Here is a 17,983-nt window from a genome sequence, read left to right as displayed (position 1 = left end):
GCATGTGTCATGAAATTTGTAAACTTAGTAGCAGCAGTCCAATGCAATACATGATAGAGAAGGAAAAAGCAAAAGTAAATCAATTACAGTATATGTATATTGAATACACAGTGCAAAAACCAGAAATAATATATTTAAAAAGTGAGGTAGTGTTCAAAGATTTAATGTCCATTTAGGAATCGGATGGCAGAGGGGAAGAAGCTGTTCCTGAATCTCTGAGTGTGTGCCTTCAGGCTCCTGTATCTCCTACTTGATGGTAACAGTGAGAAAAGGGCATGTCCTAGGTGCTGGAGGTCCTTAATAATGGATGTTGCCTTTGAGACACCGTTCCCTAAAGATGTTCTGGGTACTTTGTAGGCTAGGACCCAAGATAGAGTCGACTAAATTTACAACCCTCTGCAGCATCTTTCCGTCCTGTGAAGTAGCCCCTCCATACCAGACAGTGATGCAGCCTGTCAGAATGCTCTCCACGGTACATATATAGAAGTTCTTGAGTGTATTTGTTAACATACCAAATAACTTCAAACTCCTGATAAAGTATAGCCACTGTCTTGCCTTCTTTATAATTACATCAATATATTGGGACCAGGTTAGATCCTCAGAGATCTTGACACCCAGGAACTTGAAGCTGCTCACTCTCTCCACTTCTGATCTCTGTATGAGGATTGGTATGTGTTTCTTCGTCTTACCCTTCCTGAAATCCACAATCAGCTCTTTCGTCTTACTGACGTTGAGTGCCAGGTTGTTGCTGTGGCACCACTCCACTAGTTGGCATATCTCACTCCTGTACGCCCTCTCGTCACCACCTGAGATTCTACCAACAATGGTTGTATCATCAGCAAATTTATATATGGTATTTGAGCTATGCCTAGCCACATAGTCATGTGTATATAGAGAGTAGAGCAGTGGGCTAAGCACAGACCCCTGAGGTGCACCAGTGTTGATTGTCAGCAAGGAGGATATGTTATCACCAATCTGTACAGACTGTGGTTTTCCGGTTAAAAAGTCGAGGATCCAATTGCAGAGGGAGGTACAGAGGCCCAGGTTCTGTAACTTCTCGATCAGGATTATGAGAATGTTGGTATTAAATGTTGAACTATACTCGATGAACAGCATCCTGACATAGGTGTTTGTGTTGTCCAGGTGGTCTAAAGCCATGTGAAGAGCCATGGAGATTGCAACTGTCATTGACCTATTGTGACGATAGGCAAATTGCAATGGGTCCAGGTCCTTGCTGAGGCAGGAGTTCAGTCTAGTCATGACCAACCTCGCAAAGCATTTCATCACTGTCGATGTGAGTACTACTGGGCGATAGTCATTAAGGCAGCCCACATTATTATTCTTAGGCACTGGTATAATTGTTGCCTTTTTGAAGCAAGTGGGAACTTCCGCCCGTAGCAGTGAGAGGTTGAAATTGTCCTTGAATACTTCCGCTAGTTGGTTGGCACAGGTTTTCAGAGCCTTACCAGGTACTCCATCGGGACCTTCTGCCTTGCAAGAGTTTACTCTCTTTAAAGGCAGCCTAACATCGGCCTCTGAGACGGAGATCACAGGGTCATCAGGTGCAGCAAGGATCTTCACAGCTGTAGTTACATTCTCCCTTTCAAAGCGAGCATAGAAGGCGTTGAGTTCACCTGGTAGTGAAGCATTGCTATCATTCATGCTATTGGGTTTCACTTTCTAGGAAGTAATGTCTTGCAAACCCTGCCAGAGCTGTCGTACATCCGATGTTGCCTCCAACCTCACTTGAATTTGTCTCTTCACCCTTGAAATAGCCCTCCGCAAAGCATACCTGTTTTCTGGTACAGACCTGGGTTGTCAGACTTGAATTCCACAGGTCTAGCCTTCAACAGACAACGTACCTCCTGGTTCATCCACAGCTTTTGGTTTGGGAATGTACAGTAAGTCTTTGTAGGCACACACTCATCCACACAGGTTTAATGAAGTCGGTAACAACTGCAGCATACTCATCCAGGTTCGAAGATAAATCCCTGAATACAGTCCAGTCTACCGATTCAAAGCAGTCCTGTAGGCGCTCCTGTTCTTCCCTTATCCATATCGTCTTGGTCCTCACTGCTGGTGCTGCAGTCTTCAGTCTCTGCCTATACTCAGGGAGTAGAAGTACAGCCAGGTGATCAGACTTCCCGAAGTGAGGGCGTGGAATAGCACGGTAGGCATTCTCGATTGTGGTGTAGCAATGACCCAGTGTATTGTTTCCTCTAGTATTGCAAGTGATCTGTTGATGGTAATTACTTAGTAATTTTTTTCAGACGGCCTGGTTAAAATCTCCCAAAACAATGGAGAAGGCTTTAGGATGCAGTGTTTTGTTCATGTTGATCCCATTGCTCAAATCATCTAAAGCCTGATGGACATTGGCCTGAGGTGGAATGTGTACTGTTACCAAAATGACCCCAGAGAACTCCCGTGGTGAGTAAAAAGGACCGCCATGCACTCAACTGTGAGATATTCTAAGTCTGGTCAGCAGAATTGGGACAGCACTGATATATTTGTGCACCAAGAGTTTATAAGGAACCCCCACCACCCAGGACATGCTCTCTTCTCACTGCTGCCATCAGCGAGAAGATTCAGGAGCCTCAGGACTCTCACCACCAGGTTCAGGAACAGTTATTATCCCTCAGCCATCAGGCTCTTGAACTAGAGGGGATAACTTCACTCACCCCATCACTGAAATGTTCCCACAACCTATGGACTCACTTTCAAGGACGTGTGTGTGTGTGTGTGTGTGTGTGTGTGTGTGTGTGTATCTTATTTATTGTTCTTTTTTGAATTTGCAGAGTTTGCATTTTGAACATTGGTTTTCTGTCGTGTGCGGTTTTCATTGAATTTATTATGTTTCCTTCTATTTACTATGAATGCCCCCAAGAAATTTTAAGTCCGTTATAAATGGTGACATATACGTACTTTGATAATAAATTAACTTAGAAATTATATTAAACAATCTTGAATGCGCTGTAATTATTAATCTGCATAAACAGTCTACAAGACAAGCTTTCAAGAGACCAACTACAACCCCCTCCCCGACGTCACCCGCCCCGGTCCCGGGCCCGGCTCCGGTCCGGTCCCGGACATGCGCAGCGCACTGTCTCCGCCCCGCAGTCGGACTGCGTCGGCCTGGCCCGGGGACAGGGAGCGAGCGGCGCAGCGGGACCCTCCGTGCCCAGCTGGTCTCTCTCCGTTCCGCGGCAGGATGTGGCTGAGCCCCGAGGAGGTGCTGCTGGCGAACGCGCTGTGGGTGACCGAGCGGGCCAACCCGTTCTTCGTTCTGCAGCGGCGTAAGGGCCACGGCCGCGGCGGCGGACTTGCCGGTGAGCAACTGGGTCCCGAGGTTAGGCGTCGCGCCTGATTGACAGCGGCGGCTGGCCAATCACATTGCGAGGGTCGCCGCAGCTGGCGAATGGCTTCGTGCGTGGGGCGGGACCCACATTCAGTTTTGATAACGTTGTCCTCAGAAAAACATTTCGTCCTAGTGTTTTCGCGTCTTTGGGTGTTTTTGCAACGAATTGCGGAGTTATTGCAAATTCTGCTGTCCCCTGCATACGGCTCTTCTGCAGGTTAATTGCTAACTAATTAATTTAGCCATTGTCTGCAGGCTTTAATTTTCTCCCCCCCATCAGTAAAGGTGGTTTTGGGATGTTTTCTGACTTTCCGAGAGTCCACGAGTTGCTCCCGGTCTCTGCGTTGGCAGCTTTTCCGGTAGTGGACGGGTTGTCCATGTTTTCATATCGATCTGCATTCTGCACCCTGTTTATTATCCGTTTAAAAGCTTTGTATGTGTCTTTGCGTCATTGTGTGTCAGTGTGTGGCAACGTGGGTGTGAGTGTGTCAGTGTGTGTGTCTGAGGATGTGTGGCAACGCGTGAGAGCGGGTGTGAATGTGGCAGTGTTCAAAGGTTCATTTATTATTAAAACTTGTATAACAACCCTGAAATGTGTTTTCTCCAGATAGCTACGCCTACGAATCAAAGAACGTACAGGAAAATTCAGAGATAAACATCAAACCCACTGCACAAGAAAAAAAGATGACATCCCAATCACCAATGCTCCCAAAACTCCGTCTCTCCCCCACACAAAAAGGAACATCGACCCCAAAATACAATCCAACCCCTCCCCTTGCACAACAAAATGGAAACGGAATGGGCTATTTACAATAAACACACAGAATATTAAAAACCATGAGTCTGAAAAAGACCACAGTCCATAAACACAATAGTCCAATCCATAAAAGCAGAACCATCATAGCATTCTATGATATCACTGACATCCATCCAAAGAAAGGGTTGCCACATGAGGCAGAGAGGCCTACAGTGCCTATAAAAAGTTTTCATGTTTTGTTTTACAACATTGAATCAATGTGGATTTAATTTGGCTTTTTTAAAAATACTGATGAACAGAAAAATACTTTTTCATGTCAAAGTGAAAACCGATCTCTACAAAGTGATCGAAATTAATTACAATTATTAAGCACAATAATTGGTTACATAATTACTAAGCCCCTTCAAGTCAGTATTTAGTAGATGCACCTTTGGCAGCAATTACAGCCTTGAGTCTGTGTGGATAGGTCTCTATCAGCTTTGCCCATCTGGACACTGCAGTTTCTCCCCATTCTTTACAAAACTGCTCAAGCTCTGTCAGATTGCATGGGGATCATGAGTAAACAGCTCCTTTTCACATCCAGCGACAAATTTTCAATTGGATTGAGGCCTGGACTCTGACTTGGCCACTCCAGGACATTAACTTTGTTGTTTTTAAGGTATTCCTGTGTAGCTTCAGCTTCATTGCCTTGCTGGGGAAAAGTTTTTCTCCAAGTCACAGTTCTCTTGCAGACTGCATTAGGTTTTCCTTCAGAATTTCCCGATTTCCCTGTATTTTGCTGCATTCATTTTACCCTCTACCTTCACAAGCCTTCCCGGGCCTGCTGCAGTGAAGCATCCCCACAGCATGATGCAGCCACCACCATGCCTCACGGTAGGGATGGTGTGTTTACAATGATGTGCGGTGTTTGGTTTGCACCAAACATAGTGTTTAGTCTAATGGCCAAAAAGCTCAATTTTGGTTTCATCAGACCCTAGAACCTTTTTCCAGCTGACTTCAGAGTTTCCCTCATGCCTTCCGGCAAATTCCAGCCAAGAGTTTGAGTCTTTTTCTCCCAACAGTGGTTTTCTCTTTGCCAGTCTCCCATAAAGCTGCAACTGGTGAAGCACCCGGGCAACAGTTGTTGTATGCACAGTCTCTCCCTTCTCAGCCACTGAAGCTTGTAACTCCTCCAGAGTTGTCATAGGTCTCCTGGTGTCCTCTCTCACTAGTCCCCTTCTTGCACGGTCACTCAGTTTTTGAGGATGGCCTGCTCTGGGCAGATTTACAGCTGTGTCATATTCTTTCCATTTCTTGATGATTGACTTAATTGTACTCCAGGGGATATTCAGTGACTTGGAAATGTTCTTGTATCCATCTCCTGACTTGTGCTTTTCAATAACCTTTTTGTGGAGTTGCTTGGAGTGTTCTTTTGTCTTCATGGTGTAGTTTGTGCCAGGATACTGGCACACCAGCAGTTGGACCTTCCAGATACAGGAGTATTTTTACTACAATTGATTGAAACATCTCAAATGCACACTGGTGATCTCCATTTAAATAATTATGTGACTTCTAAAACCAGTTGGCTGCTCCAGTGATGATTTAGTGTGTCATCTTAAAGGGGGTGAATACTTATGCAATCAATTATTTTGTGTTTTATATTTGTAATTAATTTCGATCACTTTGTAGAGATCTATTTTCACTTTGACATGAAGTTATCTTTTTCTGTTGATCAGTGTCAAAAAGCACATTCACTCATTCGGTCTACTGCAGTTCGATGTTTTAAAACAATAAAACATGAAAGCTTCCGGGGTGGGGTGAATACTTTATATAGGTACAGTATCGGCCTACCATAGCAAGCTACGCAGTGAAAGGCCGCGCACAGGATCCGCCTCTGGCCACAATCAAGGGAAAGTCGTCGGCGCTGAAACTCCCACTATCCTTCTGCATTTGTCTCAATCTTTCAACGGCAAAATGGAGTTGAACATGTGGGTGACTGTCTCAGTTTGTGAGGGAGCATGTCTGTGTGCCATGTCCGCTGAAGGAGCATGGAGGGAATTGAATTGGTTTTCTGTTGACGGTACTGAGATACGGTGAAAAGCTTGTCTTGCCCGCTGTTCCTGCAGATCAGAGCATTACACAGTGCATTGAGGGAGAACAAGGGAAAACAAGAACAGAGTTCAGAATAAAGTGTCACAGTTACAGAGAGAGTGCAGTGCAGGCAGACAATAAGGTGCAAGGACATAACGAGGTAGATTGAGAGGTTAAGAGTCCATCTTGTCGTTCTAGGGGGTCTGATAGCAGTGGGGTAGAAGCTGCCCTGTGAGTTTGGTGGTACGTGTCAAGGTGAGAGAGCACTTGTCTGCTTCACCAAGGTAGCGAGAAATGGAGGCAAGGTCCAGGGGATGAGACTTAATTCCGTAACTTTGCACAGGAAAAGTTTTCAGTGTTCATTGGAGACGCGGGGTAACCCAGTGAAAAACTGCCAGCCAACCATACAGCTTCATTCAATACAAACACTGTATTGAGCCAGAACGATAACAGGAACTTATAACCAGAATTAAAGTGCAACAGCTCCTCAGAGGGAGTTATATTCAGGTGCTTCAGAGGCCCTTGGCTCGATAGTAAGGGGGTCAGATAGGTGATTCTGTGGACGCAGTCCGGAGACCCAGATGGTAGTTTGCCTCCCTGGTGCCAGGGTCCGGGATGTTTCTGATCGCGTCCAAGATATCCTGAAGTGGGAGGGTGAGGAGCCAGAGGTCGTGGTACATATAGGTACCAATGACATAGGTAGGAAAAGGGAAGAGGTCCTGAAAGGAGAATATTGGGAGTTGGAGAAGAAGGACCGCAAAGGTGGTAATCTCGGGATTACTGCCTGTGCCACGCAACAGTGAGAGGAGGAATGCGATGAGGTGGAGGATAATTGCGTGGCTGAGCGATTGGAACAGGGGGCAGAGATTCAAGTTTCTGGATCACTGGACCCCTTTTGGCGCAGGTGTGACCTGTACAAAAAGGACGGGTTACACTTGAATCCTAGGGGGACCAATATCCTGGCGGGGAGATTTGTGAAGGCTACTGAGGTGACTTTAAACTAGAATGGTTGGGGGGTGGGAATCAAATTAAAGAGACCAGGAGAGAGGAGGTTAGTTCACAAATAGAGAAAGCTAGTAGACAGAGTGTGAGGGAGGATAGGCAGGGGACAGAGAATGGGAGTGCTCAGACCAAAGATGTAGGTGATAAGGAAGAAAAAGATAACAAAGTTGTTTGCTCCATTAAGTATAAACAGAGAGTGGGAGGTGGAGAGTTTCTTAAATGCATTTATTTTAATGCTAGGAGCATTGTAAGAAAGGTGGATGAGTTTAGAGCATGGATTGATACCTGGAAATATGATGTGGTAGCTATTAGTGAAACATGGTTGCAGGAGGGGTGTGATTGGCAACTAAATATTCCTGGATTTCGTTGCTTCAGGTGTGATAGAATCGGAGGGGCAAGAGGGGGAGGTGTTGCATTGCCTGTCAGAGAAAACATACCAGCGGTCCTCTGTCGGGATAGATTAGTGGACTCGTCCAGGGAGGCTATTCGGGTGGAATTGAGGAATGGGGAAGGTGTAGTAATGCTTATAGGGGTGTATTATAGACCACCTAATGGGGAGCGAGAATTGGATGAGCAAATTTGTAAGGAGATAGCAGATATTTGTAGTAAGCACAAGGTTGTGATTGTGGGAGATTTTAATTTTTCACCCATAGACTGGGAAGCCCATACTGTAAAAGGGCTGGATGGTTTGGAGTTTGTAAAATGTGTGCAGGATAGTTTTTTTGCAGCAATACACAGAGGTACCAACTAGAGAAGGGGCAGTGTTGGATCTCCTGTTAGGGAATGAGATAGGTCAGGTGACGGAGGTATGTGTTGGGGAGCACTTCGGGTCCAGTGATCACAATGCCATTAGTTTCAATATAATTATGGAGAAAGATAGGACTGGACCCAGGTTTGAGATTTTTGATGGGAGAAAGGCTAACTTTGAAGAGATGTGAAAGGATTTAGAAGGAGTGGATTGGGACAATTTGTTTTATGGGAAAGATGTAATAGAGAAATGGAGGTCATTTAAAGGTGAAATTTTGAGGGTACAGAAACTTTATGTTCCTGTTAGGATGAAAGGAAAGGTTAAAAGTTTGAGAGAGCCATGGTTTTCAAGGGATATTGGAAATTTGGTTCAGAAAAAGAGAGAGATCTACAATAAATATAGGCAGCTTGGAGTAAGTGAGGTGCTTGAGGAATATAAAGAATGTAAAAAGGATCTTAAGATAGAAAAGCTGAAAGAAGATATGATGTTGCTTTGGCAAGTAAGGTGAAAATAAATCCAAAGGGTTTCTACAGTTACATAAATAGCAGAAGGATAGTGAGGGATAAAATTGGTCCCTTGGAGAATCAGAGTGGACGGCTATGTGTGGAGCCAAAAGAGATGGGGGAGATTTTGAACAACTTCTTTTCTTCGGTATTCACAAAGAAGGATATTGAATTGTGTAAGGTAAGGGAAATAAGTAGGGTAGTTATGGAAACTATGATGATTAAAGAAGAGGAAGTACTGGCACTTTTAAGGAATATAAAAGTGTTAAGTCTCCAGGACAGGACAGGATATTCCCTAGGATCTTGAGGGAAGTTAGTGTAGAAACAGCAGGGGCTCTGACAGAAATATTTCAAATGTCATTAGAAACGGGGATGGTGCCAGAGGGTTGGCGTATTGCTCATGTTGTTCCATTGTTTAAAAAGGGTTCTAAGAGTAAACCTAGCAATTATCGACCTGTGAGTTTGACGTCAGTGGTGGGTAAATTGATGGAAAGTATTCTTAGAGATGGTATATATAATTATCTGGATAGGCAGGGTCTGATTAGGAGCAGTCAACATGGAATTATACGTGGAAGTTCATGTTTGACAAATTTTACTGAATTTTTTGTAGAGTTTACTAGGAAAGTTAATGAGGGTAAAGTGGTGGATGTTGTCTATATGGACTTCAGTAAGGACTTTGACAAGGTTCCACACGGAAGGTTGGTTAGGAAGGTTCAATCGTCAGGTATTAATATTGAAGTAGTAAAATGGATTCAGCAGTGGTTGGATGGGAGACGCCAGAGAGTAGTGGTGGATAACTGTTCGTCAGATTGGAGGCCGGTGACTAGTGGTATGCCTCAGGGATCTGTACTGGGTCCAATGTTGTTTGTCATGTATATTAATGATCTGGATGATGGGGTGGCAAATTGGATGAGTAAGTATGCAGATGATACGAAGATAGGTGGAGATGTGGATAATGAAGTAGGTTTTCAAAGCTTGCAGAGAGATTTAGGCCGGTTAGAAGAGTAGGCTGAAAGATGGCAGATAGAGTTTAATGCTGATAAATGTGAGTTGCTACATTTTGGTAGGACTAATCAAAATAGGACATACATGGTAAGTGGTAGGGCATTGAGGAATGCAGTAGAACAGAGGGATCTAGGGATAATGGTGTAGTTCCCTGAAGGTGGAATCTCATGTGGATAGGGTGGTGAAGAAAGCTTTTGGTATGCTGGCCTTTATAAATCAGAGTATTGAGTATAGGAGTTGGGATGTAATGTTGAAATTGTACAAGGGATTGGTAAGGCCAAGTTTGGAGTATTGTGTACAGTTTTGGTCACCAAATTATAGGAAAGATGTCAACAAAATAGAGAGAGTACAGAGAAGATTTACGAGAATGTTACCTGGTTTCATCTCCTAAGTTACAGAGAAAGGTTGAACAAGTTGGGTCTTTATTCTTTGGAGCATAGAAGGTTGAGGGGGGACTTGATAGAGGTATTTAAAATTATGAGGGAGATAGATAGAGTTGATGTGGATAGGCTTTTTCTATTGAGAGTGGGGGAGATTCAAATAAGAGGACATGAGTTGAGAGTTAAAGGACGAAAGTTTAAGGGTAACATGAGGGAGAACTTCTTTACTCAGAGAGTGGTAGCTGTGTGGAACGAGCTTCCAGCAGAAGTGGTTGAGGCAGGTTCGATGTTGTCGAAGTTAAATTGGATAGCGATATGGACAGGAAAGGAATGGAGGGTTATGGGCTGAGTGCAGGTCAGTGGGACTAGGTGAGAGTAAGAGTTCGGCACAAACTAGAAGGGCTGAGATGGCCGGTTTCCGTGCTGTAATTATTATATGGTATATATGTTATATGGTTATATTGACAGTGGAGGGGTGTGAGTGATGGACATTTTCACAACCGTTGACAGTGGAGTGGTGTTAGTGATAGACAATTTCATAATCGTTGGCAATGGAGGGGTGTGAGTGATGGATATTTTCAAAATTGTTGACAGTGGAAGGGTGTGAGTGATGGACAATTTCACAATAGTTAACAGTGAAGGGGTGTGAGTGATGGATATTTTCACAGTTGTTGATAGTGGAGGGGTGTGAGTGATGGACATTTTCACAGTAGTTGATTGTGCAGGGGTGTGAGTGATGGACAATTTCACAATAGTTAACAGTGAAGGGGTGTGAGTGATGGATATTTTCACAGTTGTTGATAGTGGAGGGGTGTGAGTGATGGACATTTTCACAGTAGTTGATTGTGCAGGGGTGTGAGTGATGGACAATTTCACAATAGTTGACAGTGGAGGGGGTGAGTGATAGACATTTTCACTTTTTTTACAGTGGAGGGTGTGAGTGATGCACATTTTCACAACAATATGCATGTTTAAAAACAGTTGACAATGCTGACAGTCTGCATCAGATATCGAACATTGACCAGTATAGCTCAGGAGCAGGCCCTTCGACCCATAGTGTTGTTCCAAACCAATTAAATTACTAATCAGACGGCCATCTGACCTAATCCCTTCTGCCTGCAGTGTCCATATCCTTCCATTTTCTCACCTCCATGTGCCTATCTAAATGTATTTCAGAAGTCCCTAATGTATCTGCCTCTACCACCACCCCAGGCTGCACATTCCACCACTCTGTGTGTAAAAAAACTTGCCCCTCACATTCCAGTTGAAATTACCCCCTCTCTCCAGAAATGCATGCCCTCTAGTATTGGACATTTCAACCCCTGGGGAAAAGGTACTGTCTGTCTACTCCATCTATGACTCTCATCATCTTATAAACCTCCATCAGATCTCCTCAGCCTCCACTGCACCACAGAAGACAATCTCTTGTTTGTCCAGCCTCTTGTTATAGCTCATGCTCTCTAATCCAGGCAACATCTGAAGGAGGTTTCTCTGAGTGCAGAAATTTTATTTAAGTTGGCCTAATGGTTTTTGCCCCAGCGTGATAAATCCCCGGGCAAGTTGTGTCAGATGGCTGAGGTCAGCACCATCACTTGCAGATTCCCCTCCAAGTTGTGCACTGTCCTGGCTTGGAAACAATCTCTCACCCTCAATCTGAATCCATAAGACATAGGAGCAGAGTTAGACCATTCAGCCCATCGAGTCTGCTCTGCTATTTCATCATGGCTGTAGTTTTTATTCCTTTCAACCCCATTCCCCTGCCTTCTTCCTGTAACCTTTGACAGCCTGTCTAATCAAGAACCTATCAACCTTCACTTTAAATATACCCAGTGACTTGGCTCACCACAGCCGTCTGTGGCAGTGAATTCCACAGATTCACCATTGGGTCGGGGTTTAAGAAGACAATGAGATATAGGAGCAGAATTAAGCTATTTGGCCCTTTGAGTCTCCTCCACTATTTTATCATCATCCCTCAGTCCCAGTCTCCTGCCTTCTCCCCATATCCCTTCACTCCCTGATCAATCAAGAATCTTATCAACCTCTGCCTTAAATATACAGAAAGACTTGGCCTCCACAGTTGCCTGTCGCAAAGAATTTCACAGATTCACCACTCTCTGGCTAAAGAAATTCCTTGTCTCCGTTCTAAAAGGACACCCCTCTATTCTGAGGCTGCGTTCTCTGGTCTTAGACTCTCCCATCATAGGAAACATCCTCTCCACATCCACTCTATCAAGGCCTTTCACCATTCAATAGGTGTAAAATGAGGTTTCACCTCATTCTTGTGAGTACAGGCCCACAGCTATCAAACGCTCTTCATATGACAAGCCATTCATTCCCGGAATCATTCTCATGAACCTCCTTTGAATCCTCTCCAGTTTCATAGATAAGCACCCCAAAACTGCTCACCAGTGCTTCATAAAGTCTCAACATTACATCCTTGCTTTTATATTCTAGTCCTCTTGAAGTGAATGCCAACATTGCAGTTGACTTCTCATCATGGACTCAACCTGCAAATTAACCTTCAGGGAATCCTGCCAAGGACTCCCAAGTCCTTTTGCAAGTCAGATTTTTGTATTTTCTCTCCATTTAGAAAATAGTCAGTCCTTTCACTTCTTCTGCTAAAATGCATGACCATAGAACATAGAATAGTACAGCACAGTACAGGCCCTTCGGCCCACAATGTTGTGCCGGCCCTCAAACCCTGCCTCCCATATAAGCCCCCACCTTAAATTCCTCCATATACCTGTATAGTAGTCTCTTAAACTTCACTAGTGTATCTGCCTCCACCACTGACTCAGGCAGGGCATTCCACGCACCAACCACTCTCTGAGTAAAAAACCTTCCTCTAATATCCCCCTTGAACTTCCCACCCCTTACCTTAAAGCCATGTCCTCTTGTATTGAGCAGTGGTGCCCTGGGAAGAGGCGCTGGCTATCCACTCTATCTATTCCTCTTATTATCTTGTACACCTCTATCATGTCTCCTCTCACCCTCCTTCTCTCCAAAGAGTAAAGCCCTAGCTCCCTTAATCTCTGATCATAATGCATACTCTCTAAACCAGGCAGCATCCTGGTAAATCTCCTCTGTACCCTTTCCATACACTTCCCAACACTGTATTCCATTTATTTCTTTGCCCATTCTCCTAATCTGTAAGTCCTTCTGTAGCCTCTCTACTGCTTCACAACTACCTGCCCCACCACCTATCTTCATATCATCTGCAAACTTTGCAACAAAGCCATCAATTCCATCACCCAAATTATTAATATGTAAAAGGAATCAGTCCTAACACAGGCCCCTGTGAAACTCCACTGGTCACCAGCAGCCAGTCAGAAAAGACTCCCTTTATTCCCACTGTTTGCCTCATGTCAATCAGCCACTGCTTTATCCATGTTAGAATCTTGCCTGTAATACCATGGGCTCATAGCTTGTTAAGCAGCCTCATGTGTAGCATGTTGTCAAAGAAGAAGGGTCACTGTCCCTCTGTACCTTCTCCAGGGGCATTTAGGGATGGGAGATAAATGCTGGTGGCCAGTTTCTCAGGAAGCAGTTACAGTGGAGGCGAGAGTCCGAGTTGGAGTGGTGTGTCTGTGGAACTCTCAGCACTCAGTGCAAGTGGGATTGTCTGCTTACACGAGCCTCATCTCTTTGGGGCCAATCAGAAGTCAAAGCCATAGCAGCACAGTGGGAAGGGCGGCTGCCTTCCTGCTCTGGAGACCCTGGTTCGAAACCCAGCTCCAGTGCTGTTGGTGTGCAGTTGGCATGTGATCACGTGGGTCAGACCGTAACCACTGGACAGAGGACCAGAATCAGGCCATTCGGCCCACTGAGTCTGCGCCACCATTCCATCATGGCTGATTTATTGTCCCTCTCAACCCCGTTCCCCTGCCTTTTCCCCGTAACCCTTGACACCCTGAATAATCAGGAACCTTTTCTTCCCCCGGGTCTCCCACATCTCAATGACATTCGGGTTGTTTGGGTAAATTCTCCCTCACAGAGGGTGAGGGGTCAAATCTAAGGGCAGTGAAGGGGAATGTGAGGAGAATATGATGAGTTCAATATAAATGTGTGGGTTCATGGTGTGTGGACTCAGACTGATGGGCCTGTTTCCCTCCTGTACAACTCTGACTTACCACCTCTTCCCCTTACACCACCCACATTCCTCTCATTCCCCACCCACCCACCTTCCCCCTCACCTAGTCTCACCTGTCACCTCCCAGTGTCTCACTTCATCCCCCCTCCCCCACCCACCTTCCCCCTCACCTGGTCTCACCTATCACCTCCCAGTGTCTCACTTCATCCCCCTCCCCCACCCACCCACCTTCCCCCTCACCTGATCTCACCTGTCACCTCCCAGTGTCTCGCTTCATCCCCCCTCTCCACCCACCCACCTTCCCCCTCACCTGGTCTCACCTGTCACCTCCCAGTGTCTCACTTCATCCCCCCCTCCCCCACCCACCCACCTTTCCCCTTACCTGGTCTCACCTATCACCTCTCATGTCTCACTTCATCCCCACCCACCCACCTACCCCCTCACCTGGTCTCACCTATCACCTCCCAGTGTCTCACTTCATCCCCCTCCCCACCCACCCACCTTCCCCCTCACCTGGTCTCACCTATCACCTCCCAGTGTCTCACTTCATCCCCCTCCCAACCCACCCACCTTCCCCCTCACCTGGTCTCACCTATCATCTCCCAGTGTCTCACCTCATCCCCCTCCCCCACCTACCCACCTTCCCCCTCACCTGGTCTCACCTATCACTTACTGGTTGGTCCTCCTTCCCCTCCCCCATTTTCGAGTCCTGCTTCTGCCCCATGTCTAGTCCTGATGAAACGTCACTATTCATTCCCGTCCGTAGATGCTGCCTGACCTGCTGAGCCCTGCAGCATTTAAAATGTTTAATTTAGTTCATGTGCACAGAGTGGAGCAGGCTCTTCCTGGCCTTTGAACCGAGCCACCAAGCAACCCCTGACACCCCCCACTTTGACCCTAACCTGATCTTGGGACAACTTACAATGACCAGTACCCTACCCGGTACTTTTTCAGAAAGCGGAGCCCCAGAGGAAAGCCAAGTGTTTATGGGAGAACATGCAACCTCCTTACAGAGGATATTGGGATTTAACCGTGATCTGTAAACTGCTGTGGGGTTTGTGTGTGGTGCTCAAGAAATGTCAAGCTCGGTCAGCAGGGCAGGCGGCCACTGTGGAGAGACGAATTGTTTCCCAGCTGTGTTGAAAAGAGCTGCTTGTTTTTTCTTTCAGATGCTGCCTGACCTGTTGAATGCTTCCAACAATTACTGGCTTTGATTTCAGCTTTCCAGTGGGGTTTTCTTTTGACTTGGAATTTATCTCGGCTCTCTTTTGTCTACCTCTGCTTTCCTGGCTAGCAGGTTCCATATCCGCCCGCTCCTGATGGTTAGGCTGACCACAAGATGTAGGAGCAGAACGAGTGAGTCCATTCAGCCCATCAAGTCTTCTCCATCATCTGATCGTGGCTGATTGACTTTCCCTCTCATTGAATATAGAACAGATCTGCACAGTGCGGGCCCTACGGACCACAATGTTGTGGTGACCCTTTCACCTATTTAACCCCATTCTCCTGCCTTCTCCCTGTAACCTTTGACACCCCGACTAAGCAAGAACTTATCAACCTCTGCTTTAAATATACCCAGTGATTTGGCCTCCACAGCCATCTGTGGCAATGAATTCCACAGATTCACCACCCTCTGACTAAAGAAATTCCTTCCTTATCTCTGTTCTAAATGAACGCCCCTCTTTTCTGAGGATGTGCCCTTTGGTCTCAGGTTCCTGAACAGATTTATTGGTGACTGATGTTAATGGGCCAATTTCGGGACCCAGACAGAGTACAAAGATCTTCCCAACACCTTTCATGATCTTGGGGATCTCTAGCAGGTCTCTCCTAATCACGTTGGACTTCCCTAGACTGGGCTCTTCCAGTATCAGTATCTTTGTTACTTGGGGGATGGGAGGGCGCTTCTCTCGAACTTCACGGAGCCAAGCGATGAGGAAAGCTGCCCATGTGGCAGTCTGCCCTACAATCGGTTCCTTCTGCAGCATTGCTGCGGAAACAGTCACAATCACAAGACCTGCCAGTCCGTTGGTGTGTCTGTGCTGACAGTCGTGATGTTAACTCACAGAAGGAAATCAGACCTACCAATTGTTAGTGTGTCTGTGCCTAAGGTTGCTGACTCATGAAGGGAGACTGATTTCAACCACACAGTCTGGGACTGTTGAGTGACTGCACAACACAGCCCAAGTGTGGAAATCTCCACAGCTGACATATCTCTGCACAGCTAGCTCCCACAGAGTGGTGTAACTGCAGGTTGAGTCGGCGGTAAGGAAGGCAAATGCAGTGTTAGCATTCATTCCGAGAGGACTAGAGTATAAGAACAAGGATGTATTGGTGAGGCTTTGTAAGACACTGAGTGTTCCGAGCAGTTTTGGGCCCCTTTTCTCAGTAAAGATGAGCTGGCATCAGATAGGGTCCAGAGGAGGTTCACAAGAATTATTGCAGGAATGAAAGGGTTAATGTATGAAGATTGTTTGATGCACCTTACACCTCACTGTCTGCCTGCACTGCACTTTCTCTGTAACTGTGACACTTTATTCTGCGTTCTGTTATTGTTTTACCTTGTTCTACCTCAATGCACTGTGTAATGATCTGATCTGTATGAACAGTGTGTAAGACAAGCTTTTCACCATATCTCGGTACATGTGACAGTGATAAACTATCCTGGACTCTGTCAGGTTGTTGGGTCAATACGGTAGCGTAGTGATTAGTGTAATGCTTTACTGTGCCAGGAACTGGGGCTCAATTCCCACTGCTGTCTCTCAGGAGGTTGTATGTTCCCTTGTGACCTCCTCCACGGGCTGCGGTTTCCAAAGTCGTTTGGGTCAGGGTTAGAGAGTTGTGGGCGTGCTTTGTTGGTGCTGGAAGTGTGCCCCCAGCAGCACACCCTTGGGCCATGTTGTCATTGATACGTTTTACTGTATATTTCAATGTACACATGACATAAAAAAGCTGATCTGTATCTCTGCAGGTCACTGATCATGTTCATTTTCTCCGACAGGGCTTCTAGTGGGGACGCTGGATGTGGTGTTGGACTCGAGCGCACGTGTTGCTCCGTATCGGATCCTGCATCAGACCCAGGAGTCCCAGGTGTACTGGAACATAGCGTGTGGTAAGTACAGAGTGAAACACAGGGTCTGAACGAAAGCAGAGACAGGTTCTGTAACCATGGAGATGTGCATTATCTGGGAAGTAAGCTTTGGATTTATGTTTAGCTTTATTTGTCACGTGTACATTGAAACGTACAGAGAAATGTGTCATTTGTGTTCATGACCCACACAGTCCAAGCACGTGCTGACAACAGCCCGCAAGTGTCACCATATTTCTGAAACCAACAAAGCATGCCCACAACATACTAGCGTTCTAACCCACAGATAAGGGAGGTGTAGCATTCTGGAGTACTGAGGTCCAGTGCCAGCTCTCAGACACCTCCTCTTACTTACCCCTCGAACAGGACCCCACTAAGGAGCACCAGGCCATTGTCTCCCACACCATCACCAACCTTATTGACTCTTGGGGATCTCCCATCCACTGCCACCAAGCTCATAGTTCCCACACTCTGCACCTCCTGTTTCTACTTCCTACCGCTTATCCAGGTAGACCCATTGTTTCAGCTTGTTCCTGTCCCACTGAATTCATATCTACTTTCCTGTGCTACACTGACCACTGCATTGGTGCTGCTTCCCAATGCTGAACTCGTCGACTTCATCCAATCTGTCTCCAACTTCCACCCTCTCCTCAAATTTACCTGGTCCATTTCCAACACTTCCCTTCCCTTTTTCGATCTCTCTGTCTGCCTCTGGAGACAGCTTATCCACTGATGTCTATTATAAACTCACGGGGGACAATACCTCTTTCCACCCTGTTACTTCGAAAAACCCCATTCCCTTCTCTCAATTCCTCCGTCTCCACTACATTTGCTCTCAGGATGAGGCTTTTCATTCTAGAATGAAGGAGATATCCTATTTTTCAAAGGAAGGGGCTTCCCTTCCTCTACCATCAACTCTGCTCTCAACCGCATCTCCTCTATTTCACGCACATCTGCTCTTACTCCATCCTCCTGCCACCCTACCAGA

General features: G+C 45.9%; 1 protein-coding gene across 1 annotated transcript in view; it reads left to right on the top strand.

Moving 5' to 3' along the window:
* The first annotated feature begins 2,998 nt into the window (after positions 1–2,998).
* Positions 2,999–17,983, top strand: part of LOC134349158 (TBC1 domain family member 9B-like) — an 82,534-nt gene continuing 67,549 nt past the window's right edge. Inside the window, exons 1-2 of the mRNA XM_063053073.1 lie at positions 2,999–3,326; positions 16,909–17,019. Of these exons, the coding sequence (XP_062909143.1) occupies positions 3,089–3,326; positions 16,909–17,019 (349 nt within the window). The 5' untranslated portion in view covers positions 2,999–3,088. The remainder of the gene's footprint in view (positions 3,327–16,908; positions 17,020–17,983) is intronic.

The sequence above is a fragment of the Mobula hypostoma genome, chromosome 7 (assembly GCF_963921235.1).
Source record: "Mobula hypostoma chromosome 7, sMobHyp1.1, whole genome shotgun sequence".
Classification (NCBI taxonomy): Eukaryota; Metazoa; Chordata; class Chondrichthyes; order Myliobatiformes; family Myliobatidae; genus Mobula; species Mobula hypostoma.
The sequence above is the reverse complement of the archived record's forward strand: the minus strand, read 5'-3'. Positions and strand labels throughout refer to the sequence as shown.